The sequence below is a fragment of the Vigna angularis genome, chromosome 10 (assembly GCF_016808095.1).
Source record: "Vigna angularis cultivar LongXiaoDou No.4 chromosome 10, ASM1680809v1, whole genome shotgun sequence".
NCBI lineage: Eukaryota > Viridiplantae > Streptophyta > Magnoliopsida > Fabales > Fabaceae > Vigna > Vigna angularis.
This window is the reverse complement of record NC_068979.1, coordinates 8,916,727-8,937,551: the sequence shown is the minus strand read 5'-3', so window position 1 is coordinate 8,937,551 and position 20,825 is coordinate 8,916,727. Positions and strand designations below refer to the sequence as shown.

General features: G+C 34.7%; 4 protein-coding genes across 7 annotated transcripts; 2 read left to right on the top strand and 2 right to left on the bottom strand.

Annotated features, from left to right (window-relative positions):
• Nucleotides 1-84: 84 nt before the first annotated feature.
• LOC108335421 (uncharacterized) lies at nucleotides 85-2,105 on the bottom strand. 2 transcript variants are annotated; one of them, XM_052869941.1, is made up of 6 exons: nucleotides 1,971-2,105; nucleotides 1,805-1,889; nucleotides 1,641-1,731; nucleotides 1,002-1,203; nucleotides 724-880; nucleotides 85-476 (listed from the first exon to the last, which is right to left on the bottom strand). In XM_052869941.1, the coding sequence occupies exons 1-6, from the start codon at nucleotides 2,010-2,012 to the stop codon at nucleotides 361-363; spliced, it is 693 nt and encodes a 230-aa protein (XP_052725901.1). In that variant the 5' UTR covers nucleotides 2,013-2,105; the 3' UTR covers nucleotides 85-360. The 2 variants fall into 2 exon arrangements, with proteins under 2 accessions (XP_052725901.1, XP_017426927.1); XM_017571438.2 differs by having other exon boundaries at nucleotides 1,119-1,203.
• A 2,297-nt stretch (nucleotides 2,106-4,402) lies between these two features.
• Nucleotides 4,403-8,528, top strand: LOC108335230 (protein GET1). 2 transcript variants are annotated; one of them, XM_052869938.1, is made up of 7 exons: nucleotides 4,403-4,595; nucleotides 4,829-4,908; nucleotides 5,447-5,517; nucleotides 6,423-6,481; nucleotides 6,584-6,665; nucleotides 6,907-6,956; nucleotides 8,171-8,528. In XM_052869938.1, the coding sequence occupies exons 1-7, from the start codon at nucleotides 4,485-4,487 to the stop codon at nucleotides 8,240-8,242; spliced, it is 525 nt and encodes a 174-aa protein (XP_052725898.1). In that variant the 5' UTR covers nucleotides 4,403-4,484; the 3' UTR covers nucleotides 8,243-8,528. The 2 variants fall into 2 exon arrangements, with proteins under 2 accessions (XP_052725898.1, XP_017426688.1); XM_017571199.2 differs by having other exon boundaries at nucleotides 4,405-4,595; nucleotides 4,826-4,908.
• Nucleotides 8,529-8,852: 324 nt separating this feature from the next.
• Nucleotides 8,853-14,441, top strand: LOC108335908 (rab escort protein 1). Of its 2 annotated transcripts, XM_052869727.1 has the most exons (9): nucleotides 8,853-9,679; nucleotides 10,535-10,657; nucleotides 10,766-10,865; nucleotides 11,669-11,707; nucleotides 11,853-12,099; nucleotides 12,186-12,261; nucleotides 12,930-13,122; nucleotides 13,483-13,563; nucleotides 13,846-14,441. In XM_052869727.1, exons 1-9 carry the CDS (start codon nucleotides 8,991-8,993, stop codon nucleotides 13,945-13,947), a joined length of 1,650 nt encoding a protein of 549 aa, XP_052725687.1. In that variant the 5' UTR covers nucleotides 8,853-8,990; the 3' UTR covers nucleotides 13,948-14,441. The 2 variants fall into 2 exon arrangements, with proteins under 2 accessions (XP_052725687.1, XP_052725688.1); XM_052869728.1 differs by lacking the exon at nucleotides 11,669-11,707.
• Nucleotides 14,442-15,318: 877 nt separating this feature from the next.
• On the bottom strand, nucleotides 15,319-18,108 carry LOC108335325 (pentatricopeptide repeat-containing protein At4g39530). The gene has a single exon (XM_017571316.2). It carries the CDS (start codon nucleotides 17,792-17,794, stop codon nucleotides 15,494-15,496), a length of 2,301 nt encoding a protein of 766 aa, XP_017426805.1. The 5' UTR covers nucleotides 17,795-18,108; the 3' UTR covers nucleotides 15,319-15,493.
• Nucleotides 18,109-20,825: the final 2,717 nt, after the last annotated feature.

Below are 20,825 nucleotides of genomic sequence, written 5' to 3'. Positions count from 1 at the left end.
ATGTATTAAATGGATTTAAATTGACTTTCACTATCTTTACCCGGGAAAGAAATTGTCCGCAATACAGTCAAGAGGTGGCAAAACTGAAGATAAGTCATCTAATTTATTCATTATATAGTCACATATGGATGGGTCGTTACAAAAAAACATCAAGGTAAGTCATGCATAACTCTAGTAAATCTCAAACCACTAAATACCTCCTCCATGCCTTGGTTAAGGCTTAACAAACTCACCACCAACTTATTTAAGACTCAACTAAGAATTGCAATTTTTTCCCCTACACTTAATAGTGCTAACCCATCATAATTGATTTGAAACTGAAAATCTACATGTTGAGTTCAGACCACAAACTTGCAATGACTAGTGTTTAATCAACAGATCTTCCAATAGTGATCGTATCTGTTCTCTGACAGCATCTCTGTTACCAACGTTCAATGTAAAACAAGTTGCCCCTGCATGATTCCTCAACCTTGCAACTTCAGAAATTGACAACATCAGTCATTCACAAGTTCAGCAAAGAAAATTTAGGCAGAGAATTGCAACAAATCCTCGTCTATATCTTACAGATCTTTGAGCTTCATGCCTATAAGACCTAGTGACAGGTTTTACCCTATCTTGCTTATTTTAAGAATCAAACAAAGGAAATCTGTTCCTAGTACTGTTCAGAAAGAAACAAGATACTGCTTGAGAAATGGGGACTTGAAAATATGGAAAAAAGATTACCTTCTGGTATGTCTCTGCCAAATTTTGGAATTGGAATTGAAGCCAAAACTGGGATATTTGACTCCAAAACTCTTAGAACTGCAGGGAAAAATGACGAACTGAATAACTCCATCTTACCAACTTCGTCAATGATGAAGAGGCTGGTGTCTTCTCTAACCTAGTCATTGCATGCAAGTCTTAAAAGCTCAAAAACTGATATAATACATGGGATATGGGGGAATAATACATTCAACACCAATAGTTTAAAAATGAAAGAGAACAGTTGATGAGTATTATACCACAATTGGAAGATACACATAAGAATGGTCGTATAGTTGGCAAAATATCCAGTAACCTAATCTGCTGCAAAGAAAAAAAAATGAACACCGAAAAGATATTAAAGAAAGTAAGCATACCTGTAACTCGGGCAGTGCTAGTGATTCGAAAGATGCTACATCAACTTTATACTTGCCAACACTAGGCCATCCGACAGACTCAGGGCTGCAAATCCAATGCCATCAAAGAAAACCATTGAATCATATAGACAGAGTTGTATAGTGACAAATACTGGACAATCTAGTCAATTCCGTGTTATGTTAGTTCAAGTAGGATTAAGAAAAAGAATCTAATAACATACTCTCTAGAACATAATATTTGTTACACCTTAAAATGTATTTCACGGATTCTTGCAGATGCTATAGTTTTCAACAAATTTTAAACATCAAGAGAGTCTGCTAGTAGAAAGGGTGTACTAAGGATGCATTTTTTGTTAGCCCTCATCTTCACACGAAAACTTTTCCTTCAAAAATGAACGAAGACCCAGCAGCAGCGTGACCAAGAAACACAAATTTCGAAATAATGGGTCCACAGACAAAAAAAGAAAGAAAGATGGGATGCTAATGTTGTGGAGCTAAGAAGAGGAAGAATAAAAACTGTACCTTGAAAAGTGGAGGGACGCAAGTGGGGCAGTGCGATCATCAAGAGTGACCACTTCGAAACCAACCCTTTGACCCGCGCGCCTAACTTCCCCTACAAAACCATCATATCATGTCATATGTTACAGTGAAAGAAGAGGAAGGGATCATATCAAATGCTTACGTACGAGTGTAGAAGCCCTGAAGCTTGATGGAGGAATTGAGTCTGAGGGACTCCAACACTCTCATAATCAGAGTGCTTTTTCCCACACCCTGATAAATCAATCAAACAAATCGAAACCGATTAGCAGAGAATGAAGAGAGGGAAAAAAATGGCGGAGTTGGGTTTCTCACCGGAGGACCGGTGACGAGGAAGCATTTTCCGGTACCAGCCATGGTTTCTTTCTGTTTCTGCCTATTCTATTTTCTATCTACCTGGGACTGGGATGAGACACACATGTTTTTGTCTCTCCAAATCATCGTCATGGTTAAAATTATCAAAAGTAATCAATAATTCCATGTTCAAATTCTTTATAAAATTTAAATATTGAAATCAATTCCACTAATTGTTTACAATTTTAGATAAATTTAGGTTTAAACCAGTTGGTCATCAATTTTGTATGGTAATCTCAGTTGGGTTCTCATTTTTGCAACTGTCTCAATTGGGTCATATTTTTTATAAAAATGAGCAAATTTTACCCTATCCATTAAGTGCACGGCGTTAAATTTAGCTGAGCTGTATTTTATGTTTTGATGGCGTGGCATTATGCATTAAATTGAATGGGTGATGTGTTTTATAATCATCAAATCCACGTGGCAATGGTGCTTCTTCTTCCCTCCAACCACTGATCACCTTTGACCTCTTCAGCTCCTCCGCCCAAACTGTTTCCTTCCAACTTCCACCCTCAAACCCTCACTCTCCAACTGAAGGTAAAATTCTTCAGATTAAAACATTTTCACTGAAATAAGATTAGAGAAAGAGAATTAGGGATTTGGCCAGTGGGAGAAGAGGAATTGGAATCCTAGAGAAGACGAAGACAATCAACTACATTCTACCAGTCCGAAACCCATTAGGGTTTTTCGCCTATCCTACCAGACCAATTGGAATCTGCATCCTCCACTTGAAACCAAAAGGGAACTAGAGGAACCCAGAAGCGCTCATCTCCTCCGCTCATGTGTGTCCGCCTCAGCCTCCACCCAATCAGTCGTCGCGAGTCGTGGTCCAAGGCGTCGCCAGCACCGCTGTTCACCATCGGAGGCATCGCCGACCATGGCGTCAGGTCCTCCATTCTCCTTCTTCTCTTCGCGCGTGAGAGAGAAGCTCTCTCGTTCCTCCTTCAATCGCCTCTTGTGCGAGCTCGGCCGCCGCGAGGCGTGAGCCAGGGTGCCACCAGCGCCACCGGTCGCCGCCAAGCTCGCCGCCGGTCACCGCGCAACATCACCAACGATGAAGGTGATTGGTCTTCGCGATGTTCTGATTCGAACTCAGGTTTGGGGCTTTCTGTTTCTAATTTGGGATGAGGCGCGATGATGTTGAAGGAGATGGTTGATGAAGGCGCTGATGAAAACTGGGTTTTGTGGTGTTTCGCAAGTGATTGCGATTTCAATTCGGACCAACCACTACCTGAAGGGAGAGGCATCGTGGAATGTTACATGGGACATGCGGTTGGCGCGGTGGCTCCGTCGTCCTGATTCTGCGTGGCTCCTCTTCGGAGCTTTTGGGAGTAAATATTGTTCTTATTATTGATGGTCTGGCGGTAGACGATTAAAAAGGATGAAGTGTTTTGTGTTTGTGATAATTTTCTAAGAAACTCAATATTGAGATTGATACTGTCGAGTTACATTTTTTTTAGCATTTTTGTGTTGTTGATAATAGAAAATCTGAACTTCGGAGAGAGAAAGAGAGAGACAGAGAAAGATTGTCGCCAGCGAAGACCGGCGGCCGGCAGGGAGGCCCATGACCTGACTTGATGATGAACGTTCGGTGGTTAATGTTCAGATCCCTGATTCCCTTCTCAATTCACTCTTTCATTTTCTGACCCTTTTCAATCCCTAACATAATATTTTAAAATAAACCAAAAATTTTGCCACGTTATAATTTTTTAATTTAAATAAAAATTCCATCTAATCAAACAATCCACATCAGCATAAACACATCACATCAGCTAAATTTAACGCCGTTTGAGAGTACTTAATGGTTAGGGTAAAATTTGCTTATTTTTACAAAAAATATGACCCAATGGAGACAGTTGCAGAAATGAGGACCCAACTGAGATTACCATACAAAATTGAGGACCAACGGAGAGTTTAAACCATAAATTTAATGGAAATAGTGACAAATCTTTGTTATATTATTATTATTATTCAATCATAAATTAGTTACACAGAATTCAAAATGAAAAAACAAAAGTGATTTTTTCACCCCCGAATTTCTAACTATACCTTATAGCTTTTAAAATGATTGTTGTATCTCAAAAATTACTTTAAGATTATCTGTCTCAGAAATCTTTGAGAGTAAATTTTTCAAAACATAATCTTCAAAAGAGAATTTTTAGAATAAAATTTCCATTATAAAATTTTTGGAATACATTAAATACATTTTGGAATAGAATTTTTAGAAGAAGTTTTTCAGTCGTGGAGTGGTGTAGTGAGGGGCACTCTAGTATTTTTCTCTTGTAGTGTGAGTGTAGTTAGTAATAATGTGATTGTATGAAGAAAAGACAATAAAGTTAATGGCCGAATCAATACAGGAAAAGCCGATATGTTGGCCCATTTTTGTATTCCCCGCGGGTGAACCAGAAAGCAGAAAAGAAACTATCAGAAAACAGAACGCAGGCATTGGAATCTAACGAGGGAAGCGAGTGAATTATGGAAGACGAAGGAAGCCATGAACGTGAAGGGTCATTGGCAGCACCTCTCATATTTCTGATCGTTGCTTCTTTTCAATTTGCATACTATTGCCTCGATCAGGTTGCCAAGGTATCATTCTAATTTTTGTTATTTAATTGAAATTTGAAACAAAAACAATGTTATACCCATTCTCACGATTAAGCTTATAAATTCAAATGTCGCATACCGTTCATTCTCGTTATAAACTAATCAAAGGATGGATTGATGTTGAAGTTTCGTTACTTTACCAAATAAGATACTTTATTGTTAATGAGAAACAAAACCTTGTGGCATTAACATCTAGGCGTATGATTTTCCAGCAGAGTGGATCTGATAGAGAAAAAGAAGCTCAGTTGCGTGGAGAAATAAAACGACTTTTGAAGGAGGCAAGTTTAATGTCGCAGTAAGTAAGGCTTTATAACAATGTTTCCTGTGCTGAAAAGAAAGGAGGTTCTCTTTTGGAACCCTTTTTCTGTTTTGAGTTGGTTTTATCGTTTGCATTGGTAAAATATTTTGCAATATTTTTGGGGTTGATAATTTGAAATTAAAGGAGGAATCTACAAATTTGTTTAAAGTCTATTTTGACGAGTGTTACAGATTTATGGCAGTAAAATTACATGCTAAATAAAAGAGAATAAGGAATGAGAAAAATTGATTGATCTTCGACAGAGAAGTATCGATACTCACTAAAATATTGAAGTTCATTTCAATTTGGAAAAAAGATAGTAAGAAATACTTGGCATTATTTAAACTAGTTGAACAAAGGAGGAAAGACAATGACAACTATGAAACTAGAGGTAGATTCAAATAGAGAAATCAGGCGGATAGGAGGAAGAAAAATTAAGTAGCATGCATGAATACAAATCACTGAAAAGGGAGATGACTGTAAGATATGATTGCAAAATTTATGGTGTGGTTCGTGTCTCTCTTTATCCTCTCAGGCCATCAACATTTGCACAAGCAGCAAAACTCAAAAGGATGGCAACTGCCAAGGAGAAGGAACTTTCAAAGTGTGAGTTTATTTCTTGTTGCAAGTTTTTTACTTTTCCTATTTTATCCCGTGCAATAGTGCAATGAAGAGGAATTAAGAAAAACCAATCATTGTTATCTCTCTTATTAATAAAAAATTCCCGACAGCACTGCATAGCTGTTTAATATAGCTGCAATTAAGTCGCAACTTTTATCCCATCATCGCTCCATCTTTCCAATCCATGCCTCTCTTAGTTTACTTAGTCTAATGAGTTTTGTAATAGTTTAATTAGGAGAATTTATTTATAAAAGCACATTGCTTGGTGTGTATCAATTGAATTAGAATCAATTCTAAAGTTTTTTTTCTACTTTCTGATATGAGTGTATGACTGAAACTGAAATATTTAGTTTATTGTTCCTACAGTGTAGACTAACACATTGCAAAGTTCAAATTTAAATTGACAAGAATTGTATGTGTATCAGTTTATGTGGTCTTTACAAGCACCATATAAAACCAAAGTTGATGAACCGATCAACAATGCAAGGTTATCTCTATTTTAGTAGTAAATAGTGAATATACCTTCCGGCGAAGAATCTGATTTGTAAGAATCTCCTTAAAACTACAACAATAGCAAAAAAAATTAATCATGAAATTTGGTGGTGATTGAAGAACAAGTGTGATTAAAAGTATTATAGGAGTGTGTATTATGTACCTATAAAGAAAGTTTGAATCACATCCTTATATTTCCTACACGTTAGGCCATAAGTTTAGGCAACCTGATTCTCATTCTTAATTGTACATTTTTTGTGCTAAAAATATTACTTCATGACATTTCCCCCCACACGAATATGGTTTTCATCTACATTTTAAACCTTTATTGCTTAGTTAGTTTAAATTCATTTTCTTACCTTCGAGTTTGTTAAGTTATAGTTCAAGATATTATGCAGACCGAAATTCAAGTCACAAAGATTATGCTGTATATTCAAAAGTGGTGCTCGTATTTAAGGTATCTTAAGATGTATGTGTATGTATATATGAATATAATTTTTGTTAACAGAATTTCTAGGTAAAGATTTATAATACACTTCTTTTTGGCTTTGCCATGTAGTATTTAACATATGCATTGCTGCTTATCTGGTTTTGGCGTGTTCCTGTGGCTAGCGTACATCGGCAACTTGTGCAACCATTTGGTAATGCAATAATGATTGAATAATACTTTAATTTTACTAAGTTGCATAATTAACCCTTTCACTCATTTGAACAAGATCTGCAGACTTTCTAGCTTGCGATACAAAAATCAGCTTTTTATTTTTAAGTTCTGAATTTCTAATCCATTCAAATGATGAGCCTACAAATATTCGTAAGCGTAATTGCTATTTCTTTTTTGAGAAATAAGGAGATTTTGCTTTGACTTCTGAACATATTTTGTAGGGAGCTGGTTATCTTGGAAGTCCGGAGGAGTTCAAAGTAACAGTGTCCCGGTAACTATTGCTTGGAACTTTTTCCCTTTCTTGGTGATTTTTTTTTGTCTTTTATTTATTTAACTTTGAGGAATCTTTCGGTTGGGAAAGGTATCTCTTGGTAAGGTCTCTTAATGTGCATCGTTGCCATCATTTTTGCAGTGCCGAGTTCGGTTACTACCACTATCAGCCCTAGTATTTAATTGAAAGAAACTAGTTTTTAAAGCTTAAAATGGTGCTTTTTGTGTTGATTACCCAAAATTACTTTTTGAAAATCTTGTTTAGCTTATCTTACGATTTAAATACGTATTTATATGTTTAGGATAATGCAGGGAAATATCGTAATATGATTATCTGTTGTTTTGCTAAATTTCCAGAATAACCTGTAAAAGAATTTAGTTTAGAGCTTATATTTTTGGTAAATATTACAATTTATATGCAATTAGTTTAAATTTATTTATTTTATATTATACAAAATGAGTCATAATAAGTGATTACTTAATGAGAATTTATTCAATGATTATCGAATGAAGTTATTTACCAATAATTATTGAATGAAGTTATTTACCCAAATAGTAAAAGAAAATAGTTATTTTTTAAATATATTTAGTTACGGTTAACATAAAATCGACGTATGAAATGAACTCTTGATAACAGAAAAATGACTAAACTTTTTGGCAAAATTCGAATATCATTTGAATTCAAGAACATTTTTGGGTCTATTAGTAGTAAAATATGATAACTATTCTATCTTAGTAATAGGGAATTAGTGGTTTGGTGTATTAATAAGATATAATTACGTTATTGTATTGTTTATTCTATTTTATTGATTCAATATAGGGAGCAAATTACTAAAAAATGTGATAAGACAGTCTCCTCATTGTTGGGAACTAATTTTATTCGTTTCGCTATTTGTAAGATTATAAGATTTCACTCATTATAAGTATGTAGTGTAAAAAAATCTTCTATGTATTTTAAAACTAATAAAGTATAAAAAATATCAAATTTATAGTTGAAGTTATAAAAACATTAGATTTAAGTATTATTTATGATATTAATCATTAATTTTTCAATCATTAAGCATTACCATCTTCTATTCTCCAAAGCATTCCGCATACTAAAGGATTCAAGTGTAATACATTAGTCACACTCCACTAAGTTCAGCTAATTGTCTGCAGAGTTCATTTTTTTTTTAATTTAGAGTTGTTTCTAATGGTGTCTTTTTATCATTGCAGGTTGGGATAATATCGTGGTTAGTAGTATCCGCTAGAGTTTGCAGATTTGTCCGTCGAGCTTATAGCAAATAAAGAATACCTTTTTGGATCCCTTTTACAGTGTTTTCACTTAAAAGTAAAAGAACCATGAGCTGCTTCAAATCTTGGTTTTGAAGTAGAATGAAGATGTTTGCGTTAAATAGATGTCACAATTGTAAGAAATTTGGTTTTGTATTTCTCTTCCCAGTCTGCTGGATCATTGACTTGGTTGTAAGTAGCTTGTAGGTTTTTCAGTCTGTTTTAGTGTATAGATGTTCACTCCGATTGGAATGTGTCTGTAATCCTTTATTCATACATATATAATAATACTTTTGCATGATATCTTGAGTGATATAGTTTAACTAATTATGACAGTCGTTAAACATAAAGTTATAGTGTACCAATATATAAACATAACAGTTGGGGCTTTTAACATAGGAAATGTAAACCTTTTCTTCTTTGAACTTCTGAAGTCTATTTTCGATACAGTAATTTTCTGAAATATTGTTTTAAAAATTGATTATTTAAATAGATTTATTATTTTCGCAAGAAATAACATTAATTAAATATAAATTATAAAATAATATTATACCTTTTAAATTTAAAAACAACAATATATCGAAATAATGTTCAAACAAAACTTAATGTACTGAAGGATAAACATAATCCGTACTAAAACCTTAGCGATCTCAACCACAGTCAAACTAAAACCATTCTTGTACTAATTCAAACGATACACACTAAACCACTTTTTCTCGCACGACACATACGCAATTAACCTGCACGCGCCGTCGTAGTCGCTATGAGTGAATCCCAAGACCCGTTATCCTACCCTCCCATAGACCCCGTCAACTTCGATCTCATCATCGTCGGCACCGGCCTATCTGAATCCGTCGTCGCCGCCGCCGCATCTGCCGCCGGCAAAACTATCCTCCACCTCGATCCCAACTCCTTTTACGGCAGCCACTTCGCCTCTCTTTCCTTCCTCGACTTCACTTCCTACCTCACTTCCCCCAACCCTCTCCCCACAGCCGTCACAACCACCGACTCCGAAGACGTTGTTGTCGATCTCCTCCACCAACCCATATGCTCCGACGTGGAAATCTCATGCTACGATGAATACTCGTTCCTCTGCGAAAATTCGAGAAAATTCAACATCGATTTGGGAGGTCCGAGGGCGCTGTTCAGCGCGGACAGGACGATCGATCTGCTGTTGAAATCTGGCGCGGCGCAGTATTTGGAGTTCAAAGGAATCGATGAAAGCTTCGTGTACGAACCGAATGGGGGTTTGGCGAACGTGCCGGATTCTCGCGGAGCGATTTTCAGAGACAAGAAGCTTTCGCTGAAGGAGAAGAACCAGTTGATGAGGTTCTTCAAGTTGGTTCAACAGCACTTGGATGATAATCAGGAGGAGAAAATTTCGGAGGAGGATATGGAGATTCCTTTTGTTAATTTCTTGGAGAAAATGAAGTTGCCGCCTAAGATAAAATCGTATTCACCATTTCTGTTTCTAGTGAGATTTGATTTTCATTCATTTCTGCATGGCATAATCATATTTCTTCAGCTTAGCAATTTGTTTATTTAGCCTTTCATTTTGTGTGTCCTGTCTGATTTACAGCACTTTCAAGTTGCTATATATGATATTATTAAAAGTATGTACATTATTGTAAAATGTACGTCTTCAGACCTGTAGATAAAGGTGTTTTATTAGCCTATAAGTACCACCATTCTGCAGATGAAAGTTTCTTCACTTCTAGATTACACTCACCACCGGTTCTTTATCATTTTTAACCCTAGTCAGGAAGAAAGTAAGAGAAACTATTGCTCCGCCTGCAGTTTCTTGTTTGTTATTTTATCGTGTACCTTTATGTTTCATGGTTATTCATAGGCGGAAATAGTACTGGGAAATTTAGGTGTTCTGCTATATGAAAATCAACATTGAATCACAAGCGAAGTGGCTTACACTAAAGAATGATGTAATAGATTCTTTTGTACAGTTTTGATATAGTTTGCTTAGGAATTGATGCAGTGATGCTTTATTAGTGTCTGGATTATATTTATTGTCTCTCTCCATGAAGCTGTTGATTTGTATGCTCCATGTAAGTGAAATCTGGACATTGGATAATAGCACATGAAATCTTTAGTGCTCAGTTTGTTTGTCTGCTTGAAGCCTTATTTTACTTTTGGAAAACTGAAGTTGATCATCTTCTCCTGTGATGAAGAGAACTACTATTTATTCATATTTCATTGATGGTTTTTAGTAAAGTATGTCAACTCAAAGAATGCACGCATAACCTGTTGACCTGCTTTAAGTACGCTAAGGTAAAGTCTTTTTATCTTCCACAGGATACTTTTGTATGCTATAGCTCTGGTAGATTATGATCAAGACAGTAACGAGGTTTGTAAAGATTTGCTAAAAACAAAAGTTGGAATAGATTGTTTAGCTCAATACAGCTCATCTGTTGGAAGGTATTTCATATTCTTGTACTTTCATGTATTACATTTTCCTTTTTTTGTTTTCATTTAATGGATGCTGTTTAATTTTTGTTTTTGAGATACTTATAATTTTTCACTCAGGTTTCCTAATGCTCCTGGTGCGTTGCTTTATCCTATTTATGGTGAAGGAGAACTACCACAAGCCTTTTGTCGCCGTGCTGCTGTCAAAGGTTGCATTTATGTAAGTTACAATGGATGACTATTACAGAAATTTTCTAGTTGCTGTGACTTCTCTAGAGGTTGCATTTTTGTTTGAAAACTTGTTTAATAAATAAAAAATAGAAACATTGGTTTATAAATTGATTCTAGATGCTAAGTGCATATTGCCTGTTTTTCTTTCTTCTGTTTTTTGCCCTGTTACATAAGTGGCATCTTACCTTATATATGGTAGAAGGAAACATGGTTTGGCTATCATGTTGTCAAGGAATGTGGCATGTTTGGTTTTTTCTGGCTCTTTCTTTCTGAATGACAGGATTGAGGTTGCCGTAGAAGGGATGGATTCTGTTAGAATAATTACTATTTTATATCATCATTAAGGCTAGTCTGTTAGACCAGTAATGAGTAGTACCTAGTTCTGTACCTAGAAGCCTAGTGCAGACTCTTGGTGTTCCATGTACTCTTGCTTTTTCAATATATATAGAAGAGAATGAGAGGGATCTGTTAAGCCCTCAGAATATATTTTTATCAGTTTTTAATCTCAAGTGATTCAAATTTTACTACACAAGGATATTTGTTATATTATTCCATTTAATGAAACTACTATCTCTGTGCTTTATTGTCATAACGATTTACTTGTTTAGGGTTGGGATGAAACTCCTATATCTTTGTTCTCTTGATATTAATATTTGGATGTTTTAGGATGTTTTATTGGCAAACTAAATACCTTGTTAAGTATGTATCTGCTTACATGTTTTCAAAATTATTTTTGTTTATAGTTTTGTTGACCATATCTGCTTATTTACATTTTATACTTCTGTGATTCAGGTTCTAAGAATGCCAGTTGTTTCGCTGTTTATGGATAAGGTGCTACTATATATATATATATATATATATATATATATATATCTTAGTTTTTTGTTATCTAGCACTTTTTTGTGTGAGAAAAGATGAGGTTGAAGCCAAGTGCAAAAGGAATTTCATCTTTTTAATTTTTTAACTGACATTGCAGGCTACTGGGCTTTATAAAGGTGTTAGGTTAGCTTCAGGTCAAGATTTATATAGCCAACAACTGATTCTGGATCCATCCTTCACTATTCCGTCACCATTATCTTTGTCTCCAAGAGATTTTCCATGTGAAAGGCTCCAAATGCTGAGTCAGAGAGATATTAAAGGAATGGTGGCTAGGGGAATATGCATCACAAGAAGTTCAATAAAGCCAGATGTATCTAATTGCTCAGTGGTGTATCCTCCTAGATGTAAGAGAAATCTAAACTATGCATTTATAATTAGAGGCATATTAACATATGAGAAAGAAATTAATTTTTTTCTCCATTGCCTGTAGCTTTGTATCCCGATCAGATGACATCAATCAAATCTCTTCAGATAGGATCAAATCTTGCTGTTTGTCCTGAGGGAACGTAAGTTTCTTGCCAAATAGAAATTGAAATGTTCATTTTAAATATAATCTTTTATTTCTGCTTATCTTAACTTCTAACAAATCAGATTCTACATATAAAAATCTGAGTTAATTAACTTCTATCCATGATTGAACCTCCCCAAAGCTCTGCCTGAACAAAAGAGTAAACTCGATTTCGTTGTCAAACCCCCACAATAAAATCTTCATAGTAAATTTTGAAAATTCCTTTTGAAGTAGCTTGCATTTTATTTTATCAAAAGGATGCATCCAACACTTAAAAGAGGAAAATGCATTTTTCTTAAGAAAATGAAGGACCCAAGAAACAAGCATGGGCTCCACGTTTCTATTGGTTGGGTTTTTTAAATTGCGCCTATTCTTCGATGGGATTAAGCTGCAGAGCATTAAAAAATAAAGAAGCATTATACAAATATTTTTATAATTTAATTGCTTCCATTTAGAAACATTTTTTTACTGATAATTCGCAGGCTTCTTCCATAGTCATCTTTTACATTCTTCCTTGGCCCCAGGATAGTGACTGTTACTCCCATAATTTACGTTTAAAGTTCTGCTCCGTGTTACCATATTCATATTCAACTTCTAGTTATTATATTTATATTTCCCGTGTGAACTTCTGAACTTAAACTGACATGTCTTTGTTTTCTTCGTCAGTTTCATTTTATATTTTTCCACTTTGTGCAATAATGCCGATGAAGGAAAGAATCTACTAAAAGCAGCCATGAATGCTCTTCTCACACTGCCTGTATCCGGAAACACTGAAAGTATTTCAAGTGTTCAAAGTGATAGTGAGGATACTAAACCGATTGTGCTCTGGAGTGCATTGTATATTCAGAAATTAATTGTGGTGTGCTTCTAATCCATATTCACAGATTTATTTCTTCAATAGTATTTTCTTTTACCTGCATGTTGTTGCATGTGCACTTGTTTCCTTTACTGTAACACTCATTAATTTATTTTTATTATTATGGAGACTGTATCCTGATAACCCTGTCTATTTTTTTAAAATGTTTTTATTTTTTATATCTAGTAAGTATTAGGGCCCTACGACCACATATCTTATATTTTTCAAAGAACAAAAGCACGGTTAACTAACTAGGCAGTGCTTTTTAATTTTGTCATGAATGTGTTTCAAAATTGTAACCTGAGTAAACATTGACATGGACATCATTTTCTGACTATGGATATACTGTGATCACCTTTTCAGAGTAATTTTGAATTGATCAGCTCCACTTCTACACCGGATGGAAATCTGAACTACAATGACCTTTTACATGCAGCTGAGGAGGTTTGTCCGATCATTCTTCATTTTGAAAAAAATATTTTTTCTCATTATCGCTGTTGACTTCTTCTTGTTGTCACTCAAGTAGCTAGCTACAAACCTTATTTTGGGCTAGTTGCTTGTCATTTTTGTTTGCCAATGAAAATTAGGGAAATGAACTAGAAAATATTTATGCACGTGTACATTTGCTTTGACAAGTGATTGCGTTAAGATAAAATTTACAAACCTTGATTAATAATTCATAGCTCTGTAACTGAGCTTACTATTTTGGTGGTGGTATTCTCGCAGCTATTTCGTCAGATGTACCCCAATGAAGAATTCTTTCCAAAGGCAACACCACCCGAAGATCCTACAGATGAGGATGATAATGGGTTAACTCTGGATAGCTAAATAAGGTAAAAATTAGCTGATCATTTCATGTCAGAACAGTAGGAGAAAGGAACTCGTGAAAAATACACACGCCCAAAAAATTGAGGATGGGGATTAAAATTTGTAATTATAGAGGTAAAAAGTTTACATATCTTAATTTTTAGATGAACAAAATCAAAAAGAAGTCTTCAAGGCTAGGAAAAGTATTGATCAATTATTCTGAATTTTTTTGGTAAAGCATAGACATACTCATTTGATTCCAAATATCCACTTATGAGCACTGTTGGACCAAGTTATCACTTGTTATTGATTCGGAAATGTGGAAATTCCATGGGGGGCTGAATTACAGCGGTATCGTTCCTGTATCTTCATCTGCAATTTGTATTTTAGAACAATTCGATTGTATAATATTTGTATGAGCATTGGATGATTTGAATTTGCTTCAACTGTGACCGACATGAATATTGTATGTTGGACGAGTGCGCTTAATTTTGCCATAAGATTGACTTAATACAGAACAGAACAATCAAATGTCCTTTCACTTGATAACATTTCATGTTTATACATGTCTGATGTGTGTTCAGTTACACGAAATAAACTACACATTAGTTGGTGGGTCTTGCATTCCAATATAGTGGAAGAAGTTCTATGGTTAGCCACGTGTATTTCCAACTTCTATATTATTTTAGGCTTAAGATGTTTTTCCATACTTGAATGATATTTTTTTTCCTGGTTCTCAATCAAATTTTTACTTTTCTTAATCTCTCCCACTAACTGACTTCAGTTTAGTGATGACATGCTTTTAAGTGATATCTTAGTAATTGAGTAAGATTAACACATCTTTCTGCTTTTGGTCTTTAATAAAGCAATTTATATTTTGGTCTTTCCTGAATTTTTATTCTTCGTTTTGATCTTTGATGTCGATTGAATAAAGTGATGAATTGTTTACTACTAATCATGGCATTTGATTGAGTGGAACTTATACGTATTGTAAAATTTATTGTTAGGAAGAGAAAATGTCAAGATACAAAAAAATATTATTTCTGCTTTTGTTAATGTTTACATATCTTCTCTCTTTCAATATTTTTTAATATTTCTTATTTAACGGTGAGATCTATAGAAAATGGAGAATTTAGAAGAAAAAAATATCTTGCACGACCCATCAATCACCCATCTTTACACCCTTTCGTAAGTTTTATCGTTAAACATATATTAAAAAAATTATCATTTTCATCATATCAATTAACTTTTTTAAACAAAATTAAAAAAAATACAAGTGCCTTCGTAATTAATAACTGATATGATCATTTAACAAATAACTCATTATTTATCAGAGATTAATATATTAGGACGAAAAATAAAATGTAAAATATTATTAGAAATGGAAAGAAAAATATAAAAAAACTACATATGTCAAACCAGAAAAAAATTTATCAGCTCAATATGTAAAAATGCATTAATTTATGAGAGCAAATAGTTATTTAGATTATTTTATTAACTTTTTTTAAAAAAAATAAAATAAAATTGCACTGTAATTACGTTAGTATAAATCACATCTAAGCGATCCTCAAATCAACCAACTACTGCCTGGGTCTTTCTTCAGACGAATTTTAGCCATTTTCTCCCTACATTTAAGAGCTTCTTCCCATTTTCCCTCTCCAGTGTAAATGTTTGAGAGAAGAATGTACGAAGCATGATCACTGGGATTCAATTCTATCATCCTCATTGCACATTTTTCTCCAATTTCTGTGTTATTATGATTCCTACAAGCACTTAGTAATGTTCTCCATGCTGATTCACTTCCATCCTTCTGCACTATTTGATAAGCTTCCTCTAACCTTCCTGCCCGGCCAAAGGCATCAACTAAGCATGCATAATGCTCAGATTCTGGCTTAATTTTGTATTTGTTAAGCATCAATGTAAAGAAATACAAAGTATCTTCCAGATAACCCGAATGGCTACAAGCTGATAGCACAGCTAAGAAAGTTACGTGATTGGGAGTCAAACCATTCTTCTCTAACTTATTAAATACTTCTATGGCTTCTTGTGCCTTTCCATGATGAGCATATCCACACATCACAGCATTATAAATTACTTCATTCGGCTTTACTTGTTCACCAAAAACCTTCTCCGACTCCTCCATGGTTCCACATTTAGCATACATATCTATGATGGAACTTGCAACATACACATGACGGTTGTAACCAGACTTGATAGAGAAAACATGGAGTTGTTTACCCACTTGTATAGTTGAAAGTTGTGAGCAAGCTGAAATACACAATGGAAGGCTATAAACGGTAAAAGTGATTCCATCAGCCAACATCTCTTTGCATAGCTCCAAAGCTTCTGATTCCAGCCCATTTTGTTTATAAGTTCCAATAATAGAACTCCAAGAACCATCATCTTTTTGGACAATGTCAATAAAAGCTTTAAATGCATCACCAATTTGTCCACACTCCGAGTACATGTGAACTAATGCATTGCCAACCAAAGTACGATGGCTAACACTCGATTTTACTATAAGTGAATGAATATGTCTACCTACAGGAAAATCTAGTTCATTCTCACAAGACTTTAGAACAATAACTAGGGTGGCAGCTTGAATTTGCAACGAGGTGGTTCTGCGAAGTTCTTGTAATAGTTTCATAGAGGGACTAGATCCTCGCCCTGGTTGAGCATGAGCCATGATCATCGAGTTCCACGCTACAATATCTTTATCAATAATTCTTCTAAACACCTTGTCCACATCCACAAGTTCACCAAAACTGGCATAGAGAGTCAATAACACACTTGCTACAAAACAATCCTTTTGATACCCAGCTTTTATCATTTGGCCATGCACTTGAACTCCAGTGTTAAAGTCCTCCAGTTCAACACAAGCTTTCAAAGTACTCGAAAACACATGCTGATCTGGTCTAATCCTTTGTCTACACATGTCCTTGAAAAAATGCACAGCTTCCTCGCCTCTACCATTCATGGTATAGCCTGAAATGATAGAACTCCAAACAAAAATATTCTTCTCCTCCATGGAGTCAAAGACTTTCCTGCAAGAACTTACATCCCCACATTTGGCATACAAGTCAACCATAGCACTGCCCACCACAACATCAGCTTCGGCACCAAACTTAGATGCAAGCCCATGGATTTGCTTTACCTGTTCTAAATAAGAACAGCACTTGAGTAAGCTAACAAAAGTCCTATCATCGGGTTTCAATCCTTGGACCTCCCACATCTCAGAAAACAACCTATGAACCATGCTAAAGTCACCAACATGAGCAAACCCAGAAATCATAACATTCCATGCAACAAGGTCTTTCGTCAACAAGTCATGAAAAGCACGACATGCACCCTCGAGATTATTGCCACAGTTAAAGTACATATGCACAATAGAGCTCCCAGCAAACTTGTCTCTCTCAAGCCCAGATCGAACTAGCAGACCATGAATCTGCAAACCCACTCCCCACAATGAAGGAGTGGCACAAGCTCGAAGCAGAACAGAGAACGTGTACTCATTGGGCCTCTCATTCGTTTCACGCATCTGATTGAACATCTCAAAGGCTTTTGGGAGTGACCCAGTTCGGAGATGGGAGGAAATTAAGGTTGTCCAGGTGACAACATTCTTATTAGGCATATGGTCGAACAGGATATGGGCATGGCGAAGGTGACCAAATTTGGCATACATATTCAAGAGAGTATTGGTTAAGTGGGTTTGTGAAATACATTGGGAGAGAATGAGCTTTGCGTGGATTTGGCTGCATTGTCTCAGCGTTACGGGATTCGAAGACTTTGCCAGTGACAGCAAAAACGGTTCAAGCACACCACATACTTTGTTTGTAATATCTGGGTCCAACGCCGTGTGCCGGATCATTCCAACTCTTTTATCAGTAAAATTTACACAGTACTCGTATCGTATTGTAACTAAACTCAAATCCTACTCCCACACTTTCTTTCCTTTCACACTCTTTTAATTCTTCAATTCTCTAAAATTCCTCTCTCTCTCTCTCTCTAAGGCATCTGTTTGGCGAAACCGGCGGTTCCGGGAAGAGAACCGGGCGGTTCAGTCAGGTGACGATCCCCAAACCGAAAGCGGTGGAGGCAGAAGGCACGAACGTGGTGTTGCAGTCACCGCTGGGTCCTCCTACGGTTCGGATCCCGTGGACATGATCAAGAGTCGGAAGGAGAACGGCAAATCACATATGAATAATTAATGATTAGTAACTACTTATAGAAATCATGACTGTTTTACTTAAGTTAATTATTTTTCTTAAGTTTTAAAATTTTAATTTAATTTCTCAAACATTAAAATAATATTTATAATCTCTATCCAATAAATCTTTTATGAAATATATACTTTAGTGAGTCATATTTAATTAATTTGATCACTTAAATAAATTAGCTAATAAAATGTATAAATAAATGATTCAAATTGTTAATAATTTTTTATTGGTTAAAAATATGTTTAACTACATGATATTATTTTTTGTGATTTTTTTCAAATACGTTTTTCAATTCGTTTTCTTTTTAATTGAGTTTTTATTTTTTGAAAAATTGAAGTAATTAGGTCAGTTTTTATTTTTATTTTTAATTACCACGTGTTAAACTGATATTGTGCCACATGACAATAATAGTGTCACATGTTAATGTTAGGCCACATATAATTACATTAATCTCAATTTAGTCACTATATTTTTATTTTGTCTCAATTTAATTTTATTTTTTTTAAAAATTAAACAATTTTGTCCATCTCCAAAATTCAAACAAAATTTAATTTATATATAAATATTTACAAAATACTTTTATTAAAATTGATATTTTATTAAATATTTTTAACAAGATTAAGTTTATTTATATTTATATTTAGTTAATTATATTATTAGAATAGTTGTGAATAAGAATGAATCGAGAGATCACAGTTGTATATGATCAAATCAGTTGTGTAGTACTTCAAAGAGGATATAAGATTATGTGAAACGATATCAGGATGGCTTTAGTTTGAAGTCTAGGCTAGCTAAAGTTTTAAGAGTTAGTGAAAGACATTTGGGAGGTGAGTTTAGTTTGGTAGGTACAAATTGTTTGATCAGGCACAAAAAGGATCCTTACAAGAGTAAGTTTGGAGGTTGAGAAGTTGTTTTAAAAGTAGTGAGTAGACCAATCTACACTATTAAACACTAGAAAATTTAGCGCAAAGGCAATGTTTTCAATTAGTTAAGTGTTGGGGATAATATATCGATCAAGTTGGGTGTTTGTGATAAGAAAAAATGAAGAGAGCATACATTTCTTTCTATTTGATGAGTGAATTTTTTAGGACAAAATTTGTTCTTGTTGGGAAGAATGTAAAGACCTAGACTATGACATTTTAGAGGTGGTAGTGGTTTAAAAATAATGAAACTCAATTATTTTTAATATTAAATGGTTTTAATATAAATAGTTTCATTATGAACGAGTTTCATTATTTTAAAACACATTATCTCTCTAAAAACCCCTTTTTTAGAGTTATTTGACTTCTCTCTAAGATTTCTCGCTCTTTGTTCATGTGTTTGAAGACCAGAGACCGTTAGAGTGATCCTCGCGGTAAGATCTTCAAGTCTAACTGATAAGCTTCTCAAATAGAGTAAGTTTGTTTCTTGTTCCTCTTTTTGGGTATGTTGCTTCTTCTTTACATGTTAGTCCTTTTTGTTTTGCATATGAAGTTTGAGTCTTTTATAAGACTCTCATATGATTAGTGGTCCTAACGGTGTACACTGATCGTGCTTTTGTGGTTCGTAACAACATATAGAACTTTTTGTGCATTTGGAGTTATTTTAGGCTTTCTATAGTGGTTTAGTCATCTATTAAGTAAGGGAGGCTAAATTACCCTTATTTAAGTGTATGATGTGTTGAGAATCTAAGTTGCATGTTTGAGTTGCCTAAAATTGATTGAAATGCTGGTATTGGTGTTTGTGCTGATGAAATATGACATGTTGAGTCGAGGTAAGGGCTTTGAATCGTTTTTAGTAATTGAATGTTGAAATGTTGGTATATTATGTTATTGAGATTACATCTGAGGTGAATTGAGTCATTGATTCGTGTTTAATTTGATGGTTGTTTATTTTGGGCATATAGGGTTAGTGTTAGACTGTTTTATAAGGTTGAAATGACATAAATCTACAGAATTTTGTTCTGCAAAATTATGGAAACTCGTTGGACAAGCATATACTCGTTGAGCGAGGTCAAAGTCAGAGAGCTACTCGACGATAACACTCGATGGTAGGACATGGTGGGTCTCGTAGGCTCTCAAGCATCTCATGGGCTTTCTTAACCCTTGATACTCCTTTTTAGCTTCTTTGTATGCTTGAACTTATATCTCTTTCAACTTGTCTCGAGTCTCTTAGCATGATTTTAGAGCTATGAATGTCATCATTGTTCTTGCATCTTGTCTTCTATCATTGTCCCAACACCAAAATCATCTTACAACACTAAGTTAGTGAGATAAAGAAAAATCAGATTGATAAAATGTGAAGTATATTAAAACTGATATTACCCTTTTGCACTCTGCCTTTATGAAACTTAAGATTATACTCAACTCATACTTATTTCTCTCTTAAGCCTAGTATAGTATAGTTTAGAATATTTTTGTTTTAGTTAACGTAGTTCTTTTAACAATTTTTGTTTTACAATTTCTAGCAAACAAGTTTGTTTTTCCTTTTAATATGAGTTTTTATAGTTAGTATAGTTTTTAGCAAATCGGTTCAGTTCGATTTTATTCGACTCGATTCAGTTTGGTTCGGTTTGGTTCAATTCGATTAAGTTCGGTTGGTTCAGTTTGATTCGGTTCAGTTTGGTTCAGTTCATTCTAGTTATGTTCGGTTCAGTTCGATTCGGCTCGACTCGGCTCGTTTCGGTTCAATTTGATTATGTTT

Coding starts and splice junctions, on each gene's coding strand:
- LOC108335230 (XM_017571199.2), top strand. CDS start 4,485: ATGGAAGACGAAGGAAGCCATGAACGTGAAGGGTCATTGGCAGCACCT. Junction 4,596..4,825: donor GCCTCGATCAGGTTGCCAAG/GTATCATTCTAA, acceptor ATGATTTTCCAG/CAGAGTGGATCTGATAGAGA. Junction 6,666..6,906: donor GCAACTTGTGCAACCATTTG/GTAATGCAATAA, acceptor CATATTTTGTAG/GGAGCTGGTTATCTTGGAAG.
- LOC108335421 (XM_052869941.1), bottom strand. CDS start 2,012: ATGGCTGGTACCGGAAAATGCTTCCTCGTCACCGGTCCTCCG. Junction 1,890..1,970: donor TCCTCGTCACCGGTCCTCCG/GTGAGAAACCCA, acceptor TTGATTTATCAG/GGTGTGGGAAAAAGCACTCT. Junction 1,204..1,640: donor GCGTCCCTCCACTTTTCAAG/GTACAGTTTTTA, acceptor TTGGATTTGCAG/CCCTGAGTCTGTCGGATGGC.
- LOC108335908 (XM_052869727.1), top strand. CDS start 8,991: ATGAGTGAATCCCAAGACCCGTTATCCTACCCTCCCATAGACCCCGTC. Junction 11,708..11,852: donor TTTCGCTGTTTATGGATAAG/GTGCTACTATAT, acceptor CTGACATTGCAG/GCTACTGGGCTTTATAAAGG. Junction 12,262..12,929: donor GCTGTTTGTCCTGAGGGAAC/GTAAGTTTCTTG, acceptor TTTCTTCGTCAG/TTTCATTTTATATTTTTCCA.
- LOC108335325 (XM_017571316.2), bottom strand. CDS start 17,794: ATGATCCGGCACACGGCGTTGGACCCAGATATTACAAACAAAGTATGT.